The sequence below is a fragment of the Euprymna scolopes genome, chromosome 6, assembly GCF_053919585.1.
Source record: "Euprymna scolopes isolate OS-2025 chromosome 6, ASM5391958v1, whole genome shotgun sequence".
In the NCBI taxonomy this organism is placed as follows: Eukaryota; Metazoa; Mollusca; class Cephalopoda; order Sepiida; family Sepiolidae; genus Euprymna; species Euprymna scolopes.
The window spans coordinates 17,938,277-17,959,528 of record NC_136487.1 but is presented as its reverse complement, the minus strand read 5'-3'; the positions used below and the strand labels follow the sequence as shown (position 1 = coordinate 17,959,528).

Below are 21,252 nucleotides of genomic sequence, written 5' to 3'. Positions count from 1 at the left end.
GCTTAAAAATAATTTTCTTCCTAAAAATACTAATTGATCAATTTATGTGATATTTGGAATATGATATTTTCATTTCATCACAAGTACATACATCATACAGATTTTTCTTTATTTTTGTCGTTTAATATGGAGAATTGTGAACAAGAACATATTTTTTAAAGCAATGTGCAAATTAGTTAACCTTTGATTATCAATCAGAAAAAAAAGGATTCTTTTCACCTAAAATGCTAAGTTTCAATCCATGATATAAAAAAAATAGGATTGAGTTATAATAAAATGATCTGGTATTTTTAAATTGTCACCCATCTGGCAACGACTAGGCTCAATGTTACTTAACTTTGTGAATCTAATGAGAATCGACATGTTAATGTGATTATGTATGATTATGCATAGTACCATCTCTGGAGCTAAGAATTTGTCTATGGTTTACTGATGCTGAGGATGACTCGATAAAACAGTAAGAACAGATAGTGAAGTAATGAGATGTTCTTTTGGAAAGCAATATGCAAATTAGTTAATCTTTAGGCATTGATCATATACACTCAATCATTGTACTAAAAACTACTGTTGTTCTATTTTGAATATAAATTTAGCATTTTAATCTCATTGTCAGTGAAAAAAACAATCCATCTTTATAGAGATTAATTTTGTATGTTAATAACAATTATGCTGTTAGATGAAAAAAAAAAAAGGAAAATAAAATCCTTGTTATATTCAAGAAATAAAAGTTCTTTTTTATGAAATACAATCACAAAATAAATGTGTAATTGTAAACAGCTTTTTATGGTGACTGCAAAAAAATTGAACTATTCTTTTTTTTTTTCTACAAAATTGTCTATGGAAGTAGAAAAATAAATGGTACTTATTCAGATTCTGACACAAGTTCTAACAACATCACATCAGCACCTTCCGACATGGTTACAGAAGCATCTGGAAGATGCTGATGCGATTAGCCAATCAGCAATTAGCTGTCAAACAAATTTCAATTAATTTAAAACCAGAAAAAAAATTAAAGTTTCTAGAAACTGAAAAATAATTGTTTTCTTTCATAGTTGTTTTCATGTTTTCGCCACAAAATTGTTATTTTTTGATTGAAAAAAAAAAACAAAAAAAACAAAACAATTTACTTGAAACTTTTCCTCTGAAATAAAAAAAAACATTTATATACTGTTTTTAGAAAAAATGCTTTCATACGATTAAATTTATTTTTACTTTTTTTCTCATATTATTCGGATTCTTCAGACTACTGTTCTCAACCTGATTGTTATTTTCATGTTTCGGTCGATTTAATCTCTGGCTTTCTTCAGATGTATCTTGTCAAACTTGAAAATCTTTTTGTCAAATGTGAATCTGCATGGAATTATGCACAGAATCCTTTATTTAATATATGAGAGTAATGTACTCTAGTTCTGTCAGCCATGACCAGGTCGAAGTCCCAAGTAATTCACAATTGTATTCTGAATATTGCCCACACTGAGGATTGAACTTTCAACCTTCAGAAGAGTATAATTTACAACAGAATTTTGTCCATTTGATTATAATTGCCATGTTTCGAATTTATCAACACTGGCAGTCTTCAAGTCATCGGCATATTCTGTGCTGCAAGTTGCCATGGTGATGTTGCCAGAAAGTACAAAGTAAAGATTTTATAATGGATGATGTAATATAAAAAAGTTTTAGAGTAATTAAACTAAACGTATGCGTGTGTACATTGGATCCCTGAGTATAAATCCCATATTGTAAATCAATGAGGGATCCGTCTGTGCTTCATCAGGTCATAACTTGATGAAAAAGCTTCAGTACAAAATTCACACTTAAAGGGTTTCTGAGCAAGATGCTCTTGGATATGTGTGCTCCAGTCGGCACTAACCGTAAAAGTTTCATCACAGTATTTGCACGAATACAGAGCTAGAGCCTTGTGTTTCCGCCTGTGTAAAGTCAGTGCATGCCGTGTAGGAAATGCATTCGTGCACATGTCACAAGCAAAAGGCTTCTCGGAGATGTGGAGTCGGTAATGCGTGTTGAGTTCGCTCTTTGTGCTGAATGCCTCTTCGCAATGGAAACATTTGAAGGGCTTTTTCGCACGATGCTCTTTCAGGTGAACACTCCACGCATCTAAATCCTCGAACGTCTCCTTGCAGTATTTGCACTTGTGAGTCTCCTTCTTGAGGTGTGAAAGGGTGTGCTTCTGTAGCCGGGAGTTGTCAATGAAAGCCTTATCGCAATACGTGCAAATGTATGACTTTAGACCAAGATGGATGCGCCGATGCTTCGCCTGATTGCTACGTGTGCTGAACGACTTTTCACAAATGTCACACATGAATGGCTTCTCACCAGAATGCGTGCGTCGATGCTCGAGTAGATTGCTGCGGATGCAAAATGCCTTCTCACACTGGTCACACTGATGAGGCTTCTCACCTGCGAGAGAAACAGAGAAAAACATTACAAGTCGTTAAAATAGCATGTTTATGAATTTGGGGTCAGTTTCCTTCATCGCACTAGAAAAGTACTCACATTTGACAGTATCACATTCATAGATATTTACGCAGATGGCACCACAATCTATAGCAACACTTAAAAAGCCAGCAATGACCAAGATCTTTCTGATTCTCTCTTTTCTGATCTTGAGCATGTGGTACAATGGGGAAAAAGGTGGTTGGTTAATTTTAATGCATTGGAAACCAAGCTTCACTCCTTTCATCATAATCGCTCTGACATCCACTATACTTCAATTGAAATGAATAGCTCTTGACTTGGGCAAGATTCTGGAACAGACATTCACTCCTGATCTGAAAATGAACACATACATCAAATCTGTTGCCAAGATCACTGGAAAAATGCCTGGATCACTCTACCACTCCAGCAGGTATCTCACAGCCGATGTAATTCTCTATCTGTATAAGAGCCAGGTACGTTTAAAAATAGAGCACGGTTACCACATATGGGCAGGAGCTGCTTAGCACGCCCTATCCAGTCTGGGTTAGGGTTCAAAACTGGCTTCAAAACCTTGGAATGCATGCGTTGCTGCTCAAGTAAAAAATTGCTACGGATGCAAAAACCCTTCTCACATTGATCACACTAATGAAGCTTCCCACCTGTGAGAGAAACAGAGAAAAACATTACAACTCGTCAAAATAGCATGTTTATGAATTTGAGGTTGGCTTCCTTCACCGCACTAGAAAAGTAGTCACATCTCACAGTATCCTATATCTCTACAAAGCTACCATTTGTTCATGGAATATTGTTACTATGTATGAGCCAGTATTCACTGTGGCTAGTCGTCCAATGTGTTTTTCTGTCTATATAATTTCTAAAATCAACTTTTTTCACTGTCTCGATGTATACACTTAGCAACAAAATAAAGCACACACAGCTGGGTTATAAAATATTTTGTTTATTATTAACTAGCAGGCCCACCCAGCATTGCTCAGGACCATATAAAACAAAGAGAAAAATGAAGTGGATTTTGAACATATCTGCTATTCTTAGGAGAGAGGATTTTTTTAATGTCTATAATATAATAATTTTACAATTCCTATGACGGATAATGTACAACACATATATTAAATAATTTTCTTACCCTCTGACGGGTGATGTAAATATATATATGAAACAATTTAACATATTCTCAACAGGTATTGTACAACATATATGAACTAATTTCTCTTCCCACCAAGGCCATCATAGTTTTAAGAAAAAATGAATTCACTGTTAGAAGATGAATCATAAGAATTTTCAAATATATAAATACATTGTCTTGGTTAGTGATTAGGTAACGCTTGCTTCAACAGAAAATTTATCATGACAGTGTTTCTTATCCCACCACAACCACCACAGACACTATAATTTGAAGCAAAATTATATAATTTCTAGAATAGAACTGAGCAGGTTTTCCAAATAAATATGTAAATATTATTTTAACACGGTCCGTATTCCATATGTCAGTTTCTTATGTAATAGATTGTTAGGTGAAAGTACAGAATAGTTTTAAAAATACCTTTGTCTCCCCATATTAAGAATGACTTTCTAAATATATAACTTGCATGCACTTTTATTCATTGCATTAATTTTTAATGGTGAATTAAACAGTATTTTGCTTTGAACAACCGAAAATGAGATGATTTTTTGTTTGGTTCACGTGTATGAGCAGTACTTTCCCCCCTCTTAATTTTTTTATTTATTTATTTTTTTTTTACAATTTTTTAAGTGGATTATTATCAAATGAACACTAATCTATAAGATTATCAAAAAAAAAAATCAGTCTTTAAATATTTGTAGGTGGTGCTCAGTTTCTAATGAAGTTAAGAAATAAAAAACGTCTTAAACTGGAAAGTTTAAAACTGAAATAATGTGTCACTCTATAGAAAAAAAAGACATGAATTGAAAATAAAAATCAAATTCATCCAAAATTTGTGAATGATTTGTCAGCTTGAGCAAAAAAGTTTTTTTATATTTAAATAGATGTCCAAAAAAGTACTTGATACTTGTTCCAAACATCACATTTTCTGTTAGAGTGACGTCATTTGTTTTATAAGTCTATTTGTCTTAATTCTTGTAAAGCTTTACACTCATTTATGCAAGTTTAAATATTTGATTTTCAAAATCTAAACCGTAACATTTTACAAAATCATTAATTATGAACCACTAACTGTAAATTTGAGTATCAAACGCCCTCTTTAAAAAAAAATTTTTCCTTAATCCTATCTTTAACCTTAGGTAAAAGTGGCAAGCCTCCTCTTAAAATTTTCTTTAGCCATAACAACAACAACGCTCAGTCTGAGTGGCAAGCTCCCCACTAAACAAAATTCCTCTGTAAGCTACATATAAGTGCCTAAAAAAATAAACATACAAACAAAAAAAAGATACTCTCTTAAAAAACATGATTTACCTCCTATAAAAATAATAAATTGGTTAATCGTCCTAAAACGCTAGAATGGTCTCAAAATGGTGAATTATTTTACATGAAATTTCTGTGAAACTAACCCCCACTCTAAATTCAAAAATTGTTTTTGTTTCGTTTCTGTCAAGTCTTCAGAATACTCACATATAATTTCCCTTAGCTATATCATTAACCCAAAGTCAGAGTGAAAAGCCTCCCCAAAAACCCTCTTAAAATCACAGATAATCAGCTTTAAAAATATTTGACAGAATTTATCTCCCACAGAAAAAATAAAAAAATGGTTAACTGTCCTAAAACAGATACAGGCACCCAGACTTGTTCGGTCGGGCCCGATATTCAAAGACTCCTTGGGTACCCAGATGAGTACCTGATTCCAACCACTCACTAGATAAGAGGCATAACTGGCTACACATCAAGATAGTTTTGTTTTTTGTTTAAAAGAAACATGACAAGCGGTATATGTATCAGACAACACATTCGGTTTCCATTTGTCGCAAACAGCATTAAAGGATCTGCATCTTTTGCCTTTTGATTTCCCAACATTGTTGTCACAGAACAGCTTTGCAAGAACAAAGGAAACAGCCTCTTGTGGATGCCTGCGCAAAACACCGGTCCCAAAGAAACAAGAGACGATCCCATTCAAGCCAACAGAAACTAAAAACAGGAATTGAAACAATGGCTAAAGGAACACTTCAACTCAAGTACGTTCAACACATGTCGACATCAAACACTACAAACAATGAAAGGTAAACCCTTACAAATAAGATTTCACTTGTCGGAGATGGAGGTAGAATTTGCAGGGTTTCTAGTTACTGCGAATGGGATTAAACACACAAAGAATGACAGAAGTCATCTTTAACTTCCCTACTCCGACAAATATTACTTTGGTTAGATTCTGGTTTGGATTCGTGAACCAGGTGTCATATGCCTTCACATAAGCAGAAGTTATGGCTGCCTTCTGAGAGTTATTAAAGACAAAGAACAGGAAGTTCTATTGGGACAAATCACTGGAGCACATATTCCATGAATCGAAGAGAGTGATAGTGAAAAGGAGTGAGAAAGGTATCCAAATGTTCGAAATGAACAGAGTAACAGGACTTGTGACAGACTATAGTGAAGACAGGGATATCGTATTTCCTATTTCAGAAACACTGCAGATGTGAGGGTAAATTGAATACGAGTTGTAGGAATGGTCACTTGAAGCTCATTTTGGCTGGATCCCGTTTTACAAATAATGCGGAATCACAATATGCACCGGTGGAAGGAGAAGCTTAAACCCTGGTCTATGGGCTAGAATTGTGCCGGATGTTTATACTTGGATGCTCAGACTTACTGATAACAGTGGATCACTTACCACTAATAAAGATATTTTTAAACCAAGCCTACCGCTTATTAAATTTCAAGGAAAAGACACTGATATACAAATTCCAGATGAAACATCACCCTGGAAAACTCAATTTATCCCCTTGATTGTGCATATCAATACCCAGCAGGTACTCCACCAAAAGACCAGGACCAAACGATTGACACTGCAGTTAAAGCCGCTTCCACATCGATGTACGAGAATGAAAGCTGTCATATGGGAAAAGATTGTGGCTGCAGCAGCCACAGATGAAGAATGCAGAACCTTGAGAGATCAAATTCAAAATGGCTTCCCTCAGTCATGCAACAATATCTCACCCATTCCTCGAGTCTTCTTTTTTTTTTTTTTTTTTTTTTTTTTTTAAATTCAATTTTCACCCCAAACAAGGCACAGTGCCACTTTGAAGTAGGGGGCTACTATTAGGGAATTAATTAGCGGGGTCATTATGAAGGGAGAAGAGTAGAAAGATGTTTGTTAACATTACACTTGAACTTCTGCATATCATTGCAGTTGGGAAAGCAGAATCCCGGAAGGGAGTTCCAAAGACCCGCAGTTCTGGGGAAGAAACTATTGGAGTAAAAGGCTTTCTTGCACCTAGGGATCTCCACTGTAAAGGGATGAGACTTAGTAGCTTGTCGGGTTTGTCGGGGGTAGTTACGTCGGGGAGGTACAAGTGTTTGCAGTTCGTCAGAGCATTCACCATTAAAGTATTTGTAGAACAGGCAGAGGGATGCAACATCTCGTCGATGGGACAGAGGTTGAAGCCTAGATGACAGTTCAGGACCTATCAGGTTGGCGACTCTTTTTTGAACCCTGTCCAGGAGCGAGAGACAAGCAGCAGATGCACCAGCCCAGATGTGACAACAGTACTCCATACATGGGCGAATTGTTGCCTTATAGAGGTATAGGATACTGGCAGGCGTAAGTAGTTTTCTAGCACGGTAGAGGGAGCCAACCTTCCTTGCAGCAGCCTTGGCAATGCTCTCAATGTATCTATTCCAGTTCATATTCCCTGTAAACGTTAGGCCGAGGAGTTTAAAAGAAGTACTTTCAGGCAATGTGGCATATGCATCAAGAGTTATACTGCCTGGAAAAGGTTATTGTCAAAATCAACTAAATCCTGATACCGCAACAACTTTGTGCAGAGATATTAGAATTCCTTCACTCTGCACATCAAGGTGTGAATGGTATTCTGGCCAGGTTTAGATACTAACATCAAACAAACCAGATCCCAGTGCCACACTTGCAACATCTCAGCCGAGAGAATCCTTAAAGTCCCCAGCGGACCTGGAATTTCCATTCCAACAAGTGATGGTCGATTTTGTCAATATACAAGGTAGAAACTTTATGGTGTATATGGGTCGATATACTGGATGGGCTGTAGATGCTCTAATGACGTTGGGAAGGGCCAAAACGATATGTGATATTTTGAGAACTTGGTTCTGACTTACGATGCACCAGAAGAAATTTCTTCGGATGGTGAACCACCATTTGAGTCCCAGAAGTACAACTCCTTTTTGAGGAACTGGGGTATATGGAAACGTACCTCATCAGCCTATTATGCAGATTTAGTTGTTAAAACCACAAAGCACATACTAGCCGACAACACAAACAGTTATGGATGTCTATGCCATGATCGAGCTGCCCGGGCATTACTAACCCATCAAAACACTCCTGTCTAAGACCTTAATATTTTTTTTTTTTTCTTTACACAGTGATCATCACTTATCAAGGCCCGGAAGCCACTCAGGGATAAGGGTTATTGCAAGTACATTACGTTAGTGTGGAGATTTGATGAAGTGTTTACTTAAGGGGGCGGTTCATTAGGAATTTGTTAACGTTGGACTTGAAGACATCCAAGTTGTAGTCCGGTGAGAAGCAGGCAGACGGAACAGAGTTCCACAGGCATGCAGTTCTAAGAAAGAAGCTTTGTTCATGGAATCCACGTTTTAATTTAGGCACAGATATAGAGTGGGGGAATTTTTCACAGTGGATTCAGCTAGACGGGTGTTTTTCATGAAAGATTGGCGAGGGGGGACCAGAGATTGGAGTTCAGACGAACACCTGCCATGGAAATAACGATAAAACAAGGATAGGCTCGCAACGTCTCTTCTGTGGGAGAGAGGTTGCAGGGTAGAGAAAAGGGCATCCCCCACTAAGCCACGAAGTCTATTTTGTACTCTGTCAAGGCAGGATAGGCTGTTTTTAGCAGCTCCTGCCCAGATATGGCAACAGTATTCCATCCTTGGACATACTTGGCTTTTATATAGATAGAGAATTGCATCAGTAGTGAGATATCTTCTGGAGCGGTAGAAGGATCCCACCATCTTTCCAGCTACCTTGGCAACAGACTTGATGTACATGTTCCATTTCAGATCATGAGTAAAGATCAAACCCACAAGCTTGTCAAAACACGGTGCCTCACCCAGACGAGAGCCATCCATCACATAATATGTCCAACCATAATTCTCTATGGTTGGGTCATTAAAAACCACCTTCCCATCTTATGGGATAAATACCAAACAAGGAAACAATGGAAAGAGGTGGCAATGGCTAAGAGGCATATGTGGAACGAACAGTTCTACAACCAGCATTGTTGTCTGCTCTGGGAACTGCAAGTAGCAGATTGTGTCCAATCCAGAATCAGGATGGTAACTACCCACGTCGGTCGTAGAGACACAGGGGAACCGACAGTACAGAGTGCGAGTAGATGGGAGCTACAGAGTAACATTGTGCAACCATTGGTTTCTCCGTAAAATATACCCAGTTGTGGATGGCCCACATTACGTCACATCAAGAACTTCGAACCTGTCTATAAACCCTGATCCCCCACAGGAACAACTTCCTGAGGAAGCAATGGAGGCTGAACGGCATATCAACACCGAGTCACCAAGAAAGCATGATGAAGATATGGAAGTTAATGCTACCACACAAGAATATGTTCACACAGTCAGTCCTCTTCCGTTAGGAAAACCTTCATGTCGGAAAAGTAGAGCACCAAAGAATTTATCACCACAATGCATAAAAGTCACACAAATTTTTTACTGCGCGTGAAGATGACCACAATAATTCATCTTGTGGTCATGAGGGGGAGGGGCATGTATAGGTATAAGAGTTATCTGTCATTGACAGTAAAAGGCAACCAGAGTGATCTCCCCTGGACAAGGAACCAACCAAAGTGACTCCGCTGATTTCTATAAATAGGGTAAACATGGGCACAGACATTTGTATTTTGCATTGAGCTCACTACAAGCCGGAAGGATACAATATCCCACTTTACTTAATTCTTACACCTACTAAGAGTGGCCCCGTGGGCATAGTCTCTAATTCACAGTAGCCCCTTACATCTCAGTGGCAATGTGTCTTATTTGAACTGAATATGAGTAAAACAAGCTGAGCATGCAGACTCTCCCTCCACGAGTGAAAAATTTACTTTCACCATGATTAATGTTTGTGCAAAATTTCCAAAAATCTAATTAATTAATGTGATTAATGTTTGTGCAAAATTTCCAAAAATCAAAGAAATGGTTATTGAGAAAATGCAAACAAACGAACAGATGAACAGGAGTGAATTACTAAATTCAATCCCTCCTTTCTCAGGGAGACCAAAAAAATAAATAAATAAACAAACAAAAACACACATATACCATGTAAACAGGCATTAAACCGAATATGATGATGCTTGACTAAACTCAAGAAAAAAAATGAAGCTTGATATTACAGAAAATTTTGCAAATCAATTTTCTCTCACCTGTGTGGAATCTGCGATGTGCTTGTAGATAATATTTGCTGCCAAAACGCTTGGAACAAAGATCGCACTGATGTGGCTTCTCCCCTCTGTGACTCCGCCGATGTGCTGACAATGTTGACAGGATGCTGAACCGTTTGTTGCATTGTTCACATTCGTAAGGTTTTTCACCCGTATGGTACCGCACATGTATCAGCAGTTGCGATCGGATACGAAATGCCTTTCCGCAGATCTGGCACTCATATGGCTTGGTATGTTTGCGATTATGGCATTCAAGTCGGGAGCGAGCTTTAAAGGTCTTGTCACAGTATTCACATCTGTACGGCATAGCTGGACTTGTTTGGATCAGATTCTCTTTCAAACCAGGTTACACCTTTTCCCTCATCACAACTGTGTGTCACTTTTAAAAATGCAAGTAGATGAATTTCAATTTTATACCTGAACAAAAAAAAAAACAAAAAGGATTTTTAGAGTTGCAATTGTGTGGTTTAAAACATAAAGGCATTAATTTGTGTAAAAAAACAAAAAAACAATAAAACTCTGGAATCGAAATGGCCGCCAACAAATACTCAACAGCAACAAACATGAACGATAACATTGACTTGATTAGTAATGCCAATATGAATTCGAACAATAACGTCAACACAGACTCAACCATTAACGCAAATACAAACTCGAACAATAACATCAACAGACTCTGAATGACTCGAGCGCCGTCCTTGTATCGCTCTTAGGCGAATGCATTCCTCAAAGGGACACACCGTTCTTTGATACTTCTGTGCATGCCCGTCATAATTTGCATATGAGAGTGGCTGTGCTAAGAAAGACGAATGATGGAAGAGAATGAGTCTGTTTGGCAGTCAAGAGAACATATTGAAGTTGTGGTGCAAATTACAGCATCGGTGAAAAGGCCTGTTGTGAATTTTTATTTCATATATATATATATATGTATGTATATATGTATATATATGATAATGAACATATATAACATAAAGAATAAAGAAACGACAATATACATATATATATATATAGATATAGATATATATATGTATACTAATACATATAAATTTAATCATTAATTCAATAGGGAGATTAAATCAATTAAAGGTGTACGATAAGTAAGCTCTTTAGACCTAGATATTTTGAAACCTAGTGCTTCTCATCAGAAGAGGAGAGATGTGCTAGGTAACATATTAAAGATAGGACAGCTAGCGAGAGCTACATTAGAGGTGAAATAATGGGAGATTACAAACTGTTTTGGATGTTTCAAAATTTTTTAGATGAGAATGGATTATTTGGATTTTTCAGATTAACATTCTCATCTTAGATGTTACTCTTACAATGTTTCAATGATGTGACCTCATCCTCATTCTTCTGGTGTATCTTGTTGAACTCGAGAATCTGCACAGAATTTCAAACAGAATCCTTTATTTAATCCACTGATATAGATTGCTCTCATTCTGTCAGCCATGATTGGGTAGAAATCTTAAGTAATTCATAATTAGTATTGCCTGCACTAAGGATTGAACCTTAAATTTCCAAAAGATTGCATTTTGAACTGATTATTAGCACTTTATCAGTTATGCAATGGGTCTTTGCAGATGTGGATACTGATAAAAATCTACCCAATAGCTGTCACTGTGACAACTATTGGGTGGATTTATATCAGTATCAAATTACAAGACGCCTCTCCAACCACCAATATCCATGACAAATAGAACCCTATCTGAGAATTCTTCTTTCAAACTTCTCAGCTTAACATTGCAATGGCGGCTACAAAAAAGGTGGGTTCCCTCTATCAATCTAGAAGACTACTCACACCTAAGAATATCCTATATCTCTACAAGGCCACCATTTGCCCATGCATGAAATACTATTGCTACATCTGGTTCATCTATCACTAGCCTCTCCCTCTTGGAGAGGGTCCAAAAAAATAGTTTTTAATCTAATAGGTTGTACTTTGTCAACTAAGCTCAAACCCTCGTCCCATCGCCGCAATGTTGCATTTCTCTGCCTGTTTTACAAATATTTTAATGGAATGTAGTCTGATGAACTCATTGTACTTGTGCCCCCTCGGCATACATATCCCTGACAAACCCGCTTAGCAACAAAATCACACCCATTTCACTTTTGAGGTCCCTAAATGTCAAAAAGCTTTATACTGTAATACTTTCTTCCCTCAAACAGCTAGATTTTGGAATTCCCTTCCTGCTACCTGCTTCTTTGACTGTACTGATATGCAGAAGTTTAAATGTAATGTGAACCAACATCTCATTAATCTTTCTTTGGCAGAGTCCCAAATAGTAGCCAATAACGTCCAAATGGTGATATGTCTTGTTAGGAGTGAATGTGAATAAAAATAAAAAAAATATCTTGTTTATTGTTTTTTTTTTTAGTTTTGAGGGATTATCGAGACAGTAGAGATGACAGCCTTATGTCCGTTATTTTGCTATCGTTCTAACTTAGCAACTCGGTACTGCTTGTGTTTCAAACTAAAAAAAAAAAAAAAAAGAACGCTTTAAAATAAGTTAAAACACTAAAAACTTATTGTGTTATTTATCCACCTCTTTTTCGGTTTCGATTTGGCTCGCTCTCTGTTACCTGTAAATAGTCTTTTTATTGTACTTTTTTTACTATGCCTCCCCACGGGAGAGAGTTAGACACCAGGGTCGTTTTTTAACGTGGGGAAAAGGTACAAAAATAAAAAACTGTCTCAGTCGTGAAGGACCGATCCTCCACCGAAAGAGAACAAGAAATGGAAGTGCAGCATCTGAAGAACAGATACTACATTTTGATCTTGACCAAAAGTTTTTCGTTTTTATCTTTATTATTCATTTTTGATTTAGAAGCATTTGAGATTTGTTCTAAAATTTTAATTCAGAAATTGCTTTCGGGGTGGGGGTGGGAAGTATAGTTCTTTTTTTTTACGCAGGCATCACCACATTATCAAGGCCAACAGGGCACTCAAGGATAAGGGTTAAAGAGTGTACAGTAGAAATTGGACAATATAGTAATCATTAGTAATGAAAATTCGGTAAATTTGATAACTTATATGGAACGGCTAATTTTTTTTTTTTTTTTTTTTTATTACTTTTTCACCCCAAACAAGCCGCATTGCCACTTTGGTGTAGGGGGCTACTATCAGGGGTAGCAACTACTGGGGCGCTATGTTGGGATTTGGGCAGCAAGATGTTGGTTCACGTTGCACTTGAACTTCTGCATGTCAGTACAGTTGGGGAAGCAGGAACTTGGAATGGAATTCCAGAGTCTAGCGGTTCTGGGGAAGAAACTACTGGAGTAGAAAGATCTTTTGCATCTAGGGATCTCTACTGTGTGGGGGTGGGATTTAGCTGCTTGTCGGGTTTGTCGAGGGTATCTACATCGTGGGGGCACAAGTGTCTGCAGTTCGTCAGAGCATCCACCATTAAAGTACTTGTAGAACAGGCAGAGGGATGTAACGTTTCGTCGATGGGACAGAGGCTGAAGCTTAGATGCCAGTTCAGGGCCTATCAGATTGGCGACTCTTTTTTTAACCTTGTCTAGGAGCGAGAGACTAGTAGCAGATGCACCAGCCCAAATGTGACAACAATACTCCATACATGGACGAATGGTGGCCTTATAGAGGTACAGGATACTTTCAGGAGTCAGTAGTTTTCTAGCACGGTAGAGAGAGAGCCTACCTTTTTTGCAGCGACCCTGGCAATGTTTTCAATATAATTGTTCCAGCTCATGTTTCCTGTGAATGTTAGGCCAAGCAGTTTGAAAGATGTACTCTCGGACAGGGAGTCACTGGCCATTGCTATTGGTGGCAGACAAGGTTTCTTGTAATTATTGTAAGAAACCAGTTTAGTCTTGGCAGCATTGAATGTGACCATCAATTTATGTCCCCATTCATCAAGAACTTATTTACATTAGACTTGAAGACAACCATATTGTAGTCAGCCGGAAAGCAGGAAAACAGAAGACAATTCCAAAGGCGTGCAGTTCTAAGAAAGAAGCTCTGTTCATGGAATCTACGATTAGGTGCATGCTATCATAAAAAACCTTGACACTTCAAAAGCATGTGGACCCGACCTCATCCCAGCTGTGCTATTAAAAAAGTGCTCAGCTGAAGTAGCTTCAGATCTCTCCAAACTCTACAACAAATGCCTTAATAAATCTTGCTTTCCGGGCTGTTGGAAAACTGCTTCTGTGGTACCAGTATTCAAGAATTCTGGCGAAAGAACTGACCCATTAAATTATTGCCCTATTAGCCTCCTCCCACTTTTTGCCAAAATATTCGAGACCTTAATTAACCATGCTCTAGTCCAGCACCTTACAGATGCTAAACTTCTGACCGACCAACAATATGGATTTAGACAAGCCCGTTCCACGGCAGACATCCTCACTGTAATCTCTGAATGTATATACCATTCACTGGACAAAGCGGGAGAGGGCAGAGCGGTAGCTCTAGATATATCTAAGGCTTTTGACAGGGTATGGCATGAGGGTCTCCTCAGGAAGATTAGATCATACGGTATCACTGGTAGAATACTTAACATAATTAAATCCTTCTTAGATAAGAGAAAAATCCAGGTTATCCTCGACGGTCGTACATCTAAACAATATGATATAAATGCGGGAGTGCCCCAGGGATCTGTCCTTGGACCTCTGCTATTCCTGATATTCATAAATGACCTCCCCGACAAAATTGCCTCTGAGATGGGTATATATGCTGATGACACCACACTCTATAGCAGGCACGACAGGAAAACAAATGAACATATGTCTAAAGTAATGGCAGAAACACTAGAGGATGACCTCCAATCAGTAGTGGAATGGGGACAAAAATGGATGGTCACGTTCAATGCCGCCAAGACAAAACTGGTTTCATTCAATAATTACAAGAAACCTTCTCTACCACCTATAGCAATGGCCAAAGACTCTTTATCTGAGAGTACGTCTCTCAAGCTCCTTGGCCTAACGTTCACAGGAAACATGAGCTGGAACAATTACATCGAGAGCATTGCCAGGGCCGCTGCGAGGAAGGTGGGCTCTCTCTACCATGCTAGAAAACTTCTAACACCCGAAAGTATCCTGTACCTCTACAAGGCCACTATTCGCCCATGTATGGAGTATTGCTGTCATATTTGGGCTGGTGCATCGACTACTAGTCTCTCGCTCCTTGACAGGGTTCAAAAGAGAGTCGCAAACCTGATAGGCCCTAAACTGGCATCTAAGCTTCAGCCTCTGTCCCATCGTCGAAACGTTGCATCCCTCTGCCTGTTCTACAAGTATTATAATGGTGAATGCTCTGATGAACTGCAAGCACTTGTGCCTCCACGACGTAAACACCCTCGACAGACCCGACAAGCTGCAAAATCCCACCCCCACACTGTAGAGATCCCTAGATGTAAAAGATCTTTCTACTCCAGTAGTTGCTTCCCCAGAACTGCTAGACTTTGGAATTCCATTCCAGGTCACTGCTTCCCCAACTGTACTGACATGCATAAGTTCAAGTGCAACGTGAACCAACATCTCGCTGCCCAAATCCCTACATAGTACCCCAGTAAAGGTTTCCCCTGATAGTAGCCCCCTACACCAAAGTGGCAATGTGCCTTGTTTGGGGTGAAAATGTAATAAAAAAAAAAAGAAAAAAAAAGGTATAGCACAGATAAAGAGGGGGGGGATTATTGATAGTGTTTTCACCTAGACGAGTGTTTCTTATGAAATTTGGCGAGGGGGGACCATAGACTGAAGCTCAGTTGAACACTTTCCATGAAAATAACGATACATCAGAGACAAACTCGCAACATCTCTTCTGTGAGATAGAGGTTGGAGGGAAGAGAAAAGGACATCTCCTACGAGGCTACGAAGTCTATTTTGAACTCTATCAAGGCAGAACAAGTCCTTTCTAGCAGCTCCTGCCCAGATATGGCAACAGTATTCCATCCTTGGACGTACCTGGCATCAGCAGTGAGATATCTACCGGATCGATAGAAAGATCCCACCATTTTTCCAGCAGCCTTGGCAACAGATTTGATGTACGTGTTCCATTTAAGATCAGGAGTAATGGTCAAGCCCAGAAGCTTGTCAAAACTTTAGTATCCTGTACCTCTACAAGGCCACCATTTGCCCATGCATGGAATACTGTTGCCACATCTGGGCCGGTTCATCTATCATCTTTTGGGTTTTTTTACTGTACACATAGATTCGAAAAAGCTGTCAAAAAACAAATATATAACAAATAAATGTCATCAAAGGCAAGATAAGTTAATTTTCAACCTAATTGGATATTTTTTGTGTTTTTATTTAATGTAAAATGTTTATTCAGCTCGAAAAACATCCAGTGTTTACCGATGTGTTGGAAAATTCAAAATGGCGCCGAACTCTCTGCTAAACACGGTAAGTTTGGGAAAATGAGTTAAAAATAAAAAAACTATACCACATACTGTTAAAACCCCACCGAATATATGTCAGCGTATGTCAAGGTAGCATATATTGCGCTAGTTTCTAACAGTATTTTGTATATTTTTTTATTTTTAACTCATTTTCCCAAACGTACCTGTTCAGCAGAGAGCCGGCGCCATTTTGAATTTTCCAACACATCGGTAAACACTGTATGTTTGTCGAACTGAATAAACATGTTACATTAAATAAAAACACTAAAATATTATCCAGTTGGGTAGAAAAGTAACTTATCTTGCCTTCGATAACATTTATTTGTTATATATTTGTTTTTTGACAACGTTTTCGAATCTATGTGTACAGTAAAACAAACCCGTACTGTTTAATTTTAGAATACTATCCTCCCATGTATCATCTCCTCCTTTTGGAACGAAGGGTTGGTTTATTGTCGGTCGTCGTGCCCCTACGTGGAAATGCCTATTGCCTAACTGGGCTGATCTAAGCAACTTTTACAATCATCTGATGTATTCAGTGTTGGATCGCGATCTATGTTAGCGTAGGTGAGATCATGCTTGGATTATCCGGTAATCATGAAGAAAGAGAGAGCCTGTTTCCTCCGTTTGCCTATAGGTGGCGTTAATGTCTGTCCACCCAGTTACGGAAGCACAAAATGTATATAATGGCACCGTTGAAATAAAAATAAATGTTTTAATTTTAAACATGTTTTTTTTTTTTTTTTTTTTTTTTTTGCAAACATATTTAAGTTTTATTTTGTTTTGTTTTCGCAAACATATTTAAGTTTTATTTTCCAAACATTTACATTTTGTTGATGGTTTATTTTCAAACATTTACGTTATTTTTGTTTTAATTTTAATATATTTTTTTTTTGCAAGCATAAATTAAATGTTTTTGCTATATTTTTCTTTTAAACATATTTATGGGTACAACCGTTTTTCCGCGAGTATTTTTTACGTTCTTATAATAAAAAAAGTCAACGTTTTTTCTTTTATCTTTTTTTTATTGACCCCCCCCTCCTTTTTCTTAATTTTTCTGGACTTATTTTACTTTTTCCGCGAGTATTTATATATATATATGTTTGAAAAGGGATATTGTAAAACCTGAATATTACTTGAAACTACTATAAAAAAAAAAAAAAAAAAAAATAGCGCGGTACAATAAGTGCATAAGCAAACTTTTCTAAAAGAAAAATATTTCAAAAATATTTAGTTTATGCCTGCAAAAAAAAAACAACAAAAAAAACGTAAAAACAAAAAAAAAAAACGTAAATGTTTGAAAATAAACTAGCAACAAAACGTAAATGTTTGGAAAAATAAAACTTAAATATGTTTGCAAAAACAACAACAAAAAAACAAACGTAAATATGTTTGAAAAAAAAACAAAAACAAACTTAAATATGTTTGCAAAAAACAAACAAAAAAAAAAACATGTTTAAAATTAAACATTTATTTTTATTTCAACGGTGCCATTATATACATTTTGTGCTTCCGTAACTGGGTGGACAGACATTAACGCCACCTATAGTCAAACGGAGGAAACAGGCTCTCTCTTTCTTCACGATTACCGATTATCCACTATAAACTAACCTTGTGCCTAATTTTGCTGCATTGGAAAGCAAGTGAATAAAAAAGCGCAGGAATTATTTTTTTAATCAACAGTTCAAAGTCTTCCAAATAAATTACGCTCATAAATAAAGAAAAAAACAACAACAAAAAAAAAACATAGATAACTTGTTTACTATCGTGGCCCTTTGAAAATGATTTTGAAGACTTTAAACTGGCGAATGATAATGGTTTTTTAAAAAGAACAAAAGTCAAGTATTATGGTTTACGTGTCTCTTCTAAATCGAAAGAAAGTAACTCTCGCTTATTTTATCCTTTAGTTCTCACATACCATGAGCGATGTTTCTGACAAAGGAGGAAGAATTGCTATTTTCTATCCAACTAACATTTATTGTTTGCTAGCTTTGACCTTAAAGTAGTATTTTACGTTTTTAGCGAGTTAGCGATGTGGAGCGTGGAGCGATTTCTATAAAACAAAAATTCTCGCACGTGTCCCTGTTGTATCAAAGAATCCAAAGTACGAAAAAAAAAAACAAAAAAAACATCGACAATTTTCTGAAAACAAAAATAAATACGTTTGCAAAACAATCGACCAACTTTTTTCTTTAAAATTGTAAAAGTTTATACTTTAATTCAAAATAAAAAAAAAAAATCTGGATTTCGTACTTTTTTCATTAATTAGAAAAAAATATCTAAAATAAAAATAAAATCATGTTTTGAAAAATTACAAAACAAATACGTGAAAACTTAAGTTAAGCAATTTCTGTTTTTAAATACATAATTTGTCGAATATTAAAAAAAAGTATTAACTGATTTTACTAAACAAAATTATCCATTTTTATCAAATCGTTTAATTTCAACAATAAACAAAAGAGGGGAATCTTGTTTGAATTAACTGACATAGTTGATAGAGAGAAAAAAGAAACGGCGAACCCATTCGTAACCTCAATAGATAAATAAAAATACCAAAATAAATAATTTTAGTCAAAAGCTCAACTTACCAGAAAGTGTAGTTTGTTTAAGAAAAAATGTCCTCAAATTAAAAAAAAAAAAGGTGGGGAATTTTTGTTCGGATCTTTAAGTCGTCTCAAATGTAGAAAAAAAAATGGCGACTGTTAATGATAAGCCACGAAGAGCTTAAACTACGGGTGCCTTTAAGTAGTATTAATCTATATACTATAACTACATCAAATTAGGTATATTTTACAAATCGAGAAAAATATATTTATTTTATTATTAAATAGAAATCATTGCATATAAATCTGTTTAATTAATGATCGATAGTATTAACTAGAAAAATAAATATTGCTTTTTTAGTGATGCCGATGAGCATCCGTAGTTTAGATGAAGTCAATGTGTTTATTTATTGATAAAATTATTTAAAGCCAACAAAAATCAATTTAAATTTAAAATTTACAATTGCATTATCATAAGCCCCACCCTCACCTATAGTAATAGGAACAACTGGAATGTTTCGCTTGATATTCGCTCAGATTTCGTATAAAAATCGAATATTGTTCATTAATTGTATTCCTTTTGTCCGCAACTTAAATTTTAATTTACTTTTTACAATCTTGAAAATCTAACTTTAATTTGTAGAGACTGAATCGAAACATGATTTGAACACACACTAAAAAGCAAATACATCAAACAGCTACCCTCTTTCATTCTCCGGTTTGTTTCCATACATTTTCCCTTTCACTTCTAAAAGCAAGTTGGTTTTCACAGGAATGTATTGACTCAAAACATTTTCAACAAATGAAAATCGTTTTATGCCCTCAAAAAGTAGAAATTCTCTGCCAAATTAACCAAGCCTATAAGAATATTGACCTGGTCAGCCAAATCAGATTTCTCCAGAATTCTCAAGTCGGATGCATCAAATCACCCAAGAATGTATGCTTAACAGCCCCTGAAAGGCAAAAAAAAAACAAAAAAACAAAAACAAAAAAACACTTCAATGACTCACTGTAATGCGAAAAAAAGTATTTGCCAGAACTCCTGCTCATCAACTTCACACTTCGTACCAACTCCTCTTAATTTAATTCCGTGGAGATCTATGAAAAAAATTACAAAACTCCCATCCGGATGTTGACTCATCAGCTATTACATACAAACATACGTTGGGGTCACCAATGTAAAATAAGAAGTTGAGAAGTCTCAGTCTAACATTTAAAAACAGCTTTATTGGTTATCTTCGTTAATAGGTTGTATAGAGGAAGGAGCTGAGGGGAACGGCTGTGGCTGCTGCTGCTGCAAAGAGTTGAGGGGATCAGCTGTGGCTGCTGCTGCTGGGAAGAGCTGAGAACTGGCGTGGCTGCTGCTGCTGACACTGGAAAGAGCTGAAGAGAACTGGCGTGGCTGCTGCTGCTGGGAAGAGCTGAGGAGAACTGGCATGGCTGCTGCTGCTGCTGATACCGTCAGCGAGGCGATCCGCTCTGGTTGGCAGTCTGCCGGTAACTCTTTTTGTTCTCTGACGGTCGGCTTATTTATACAGCGAGCGCAGACGTAATAGAGGACATAGCGGCTCTGAGGCAAAAATGGCTGTCGTATTTTTATTTGTGTTAGTTTTCCGTAATTAACCACACATCAGGGATTCGCTTATTTGGAGGGTATCCAGTTGTATATATCCCATCAAAGCTGTAAACATTGCGAATCAGCTTATGTAGGAAATACGTAGCGACCGTACTCCATGACCTAACTATTTATGTTTGAAGTGCATGTGAGAGGTGTTGTCAGGTGTATTATTAATATTTCTACTCTTAATTTAGTTGATGCCGTTGATGTGTTTTCCCCCGGATGATTTGCGGGTTATGCTGTTTATGTGGGTGTGAGAGTGGATGTGTTTTGACACCCCGATGTGTGTTTAATACGGCTCTGAACATTTTGCCGACAAACAATATTTGTCTCCGCGCCGCCATTGTTGTTCCCTAGTTCCTCCTCGTCCCGTGCTTCGTTTATGTAACTGTGTGGGGATCTTGCGATATAACATTGGTTACAATTATAAGCTCCTATTATTAAATTACAAGAAACTTTCTCAACCACTGATAGCCATGGCTAATGATACTCTACCTGAAAGCTTTTCATTCAAACTTCTTAGCTTAACATTCACAGGGAACGTGAATTTGAAAAAACATATTGTGAGCATTGCCAAGTTGCTGTGAAGAAGGTGGGTTTTCTTTACCATGCTACACAGTTACTGTGAGTATTCTGTACCTTTACAAAGCCATGTATGGAGTATTGTTGCGATATTTAGGTCAAATAGGTCTCGCACTAT

General features: G+C 37.0%; 1 protein-coding gene across 1 annotated transcript; it reads right to left on the bottom strand.

Annotated features, from left to right (window-relative positions):
• Nucleotides 1-1,170: 1,170 nt before the first annotated feature.
• Nucleotides 1,171-19,108, bottom strand: LOC145277552 (uncharacterized). Its single transcript, XM_080129024.1, has 3 exons — nucleotides 18,980-19,108; nucleotides 10,015-10,449; nucleotides 1,171-2,418 (listed from the first exon to the last, which is right to left on the bottom strand). The coding sequence occupies exons 2-3, from the start codon at nucleotides 10,337-10,339 to the stop codon at nucleotides 1,745-1,747; spliced, it is 999 nt and encodes a 332-aa protein (XP_079985150.1). The 5' UTR covers nucleotides 10,340-10,449; nucleotides 18,980-19,108; the 3' UTR covers nucleotides 1,171-1,744.
• Between the last annotated feature and the right edge of the window lie 2,144 nt (nucleotides 19,109-21,252).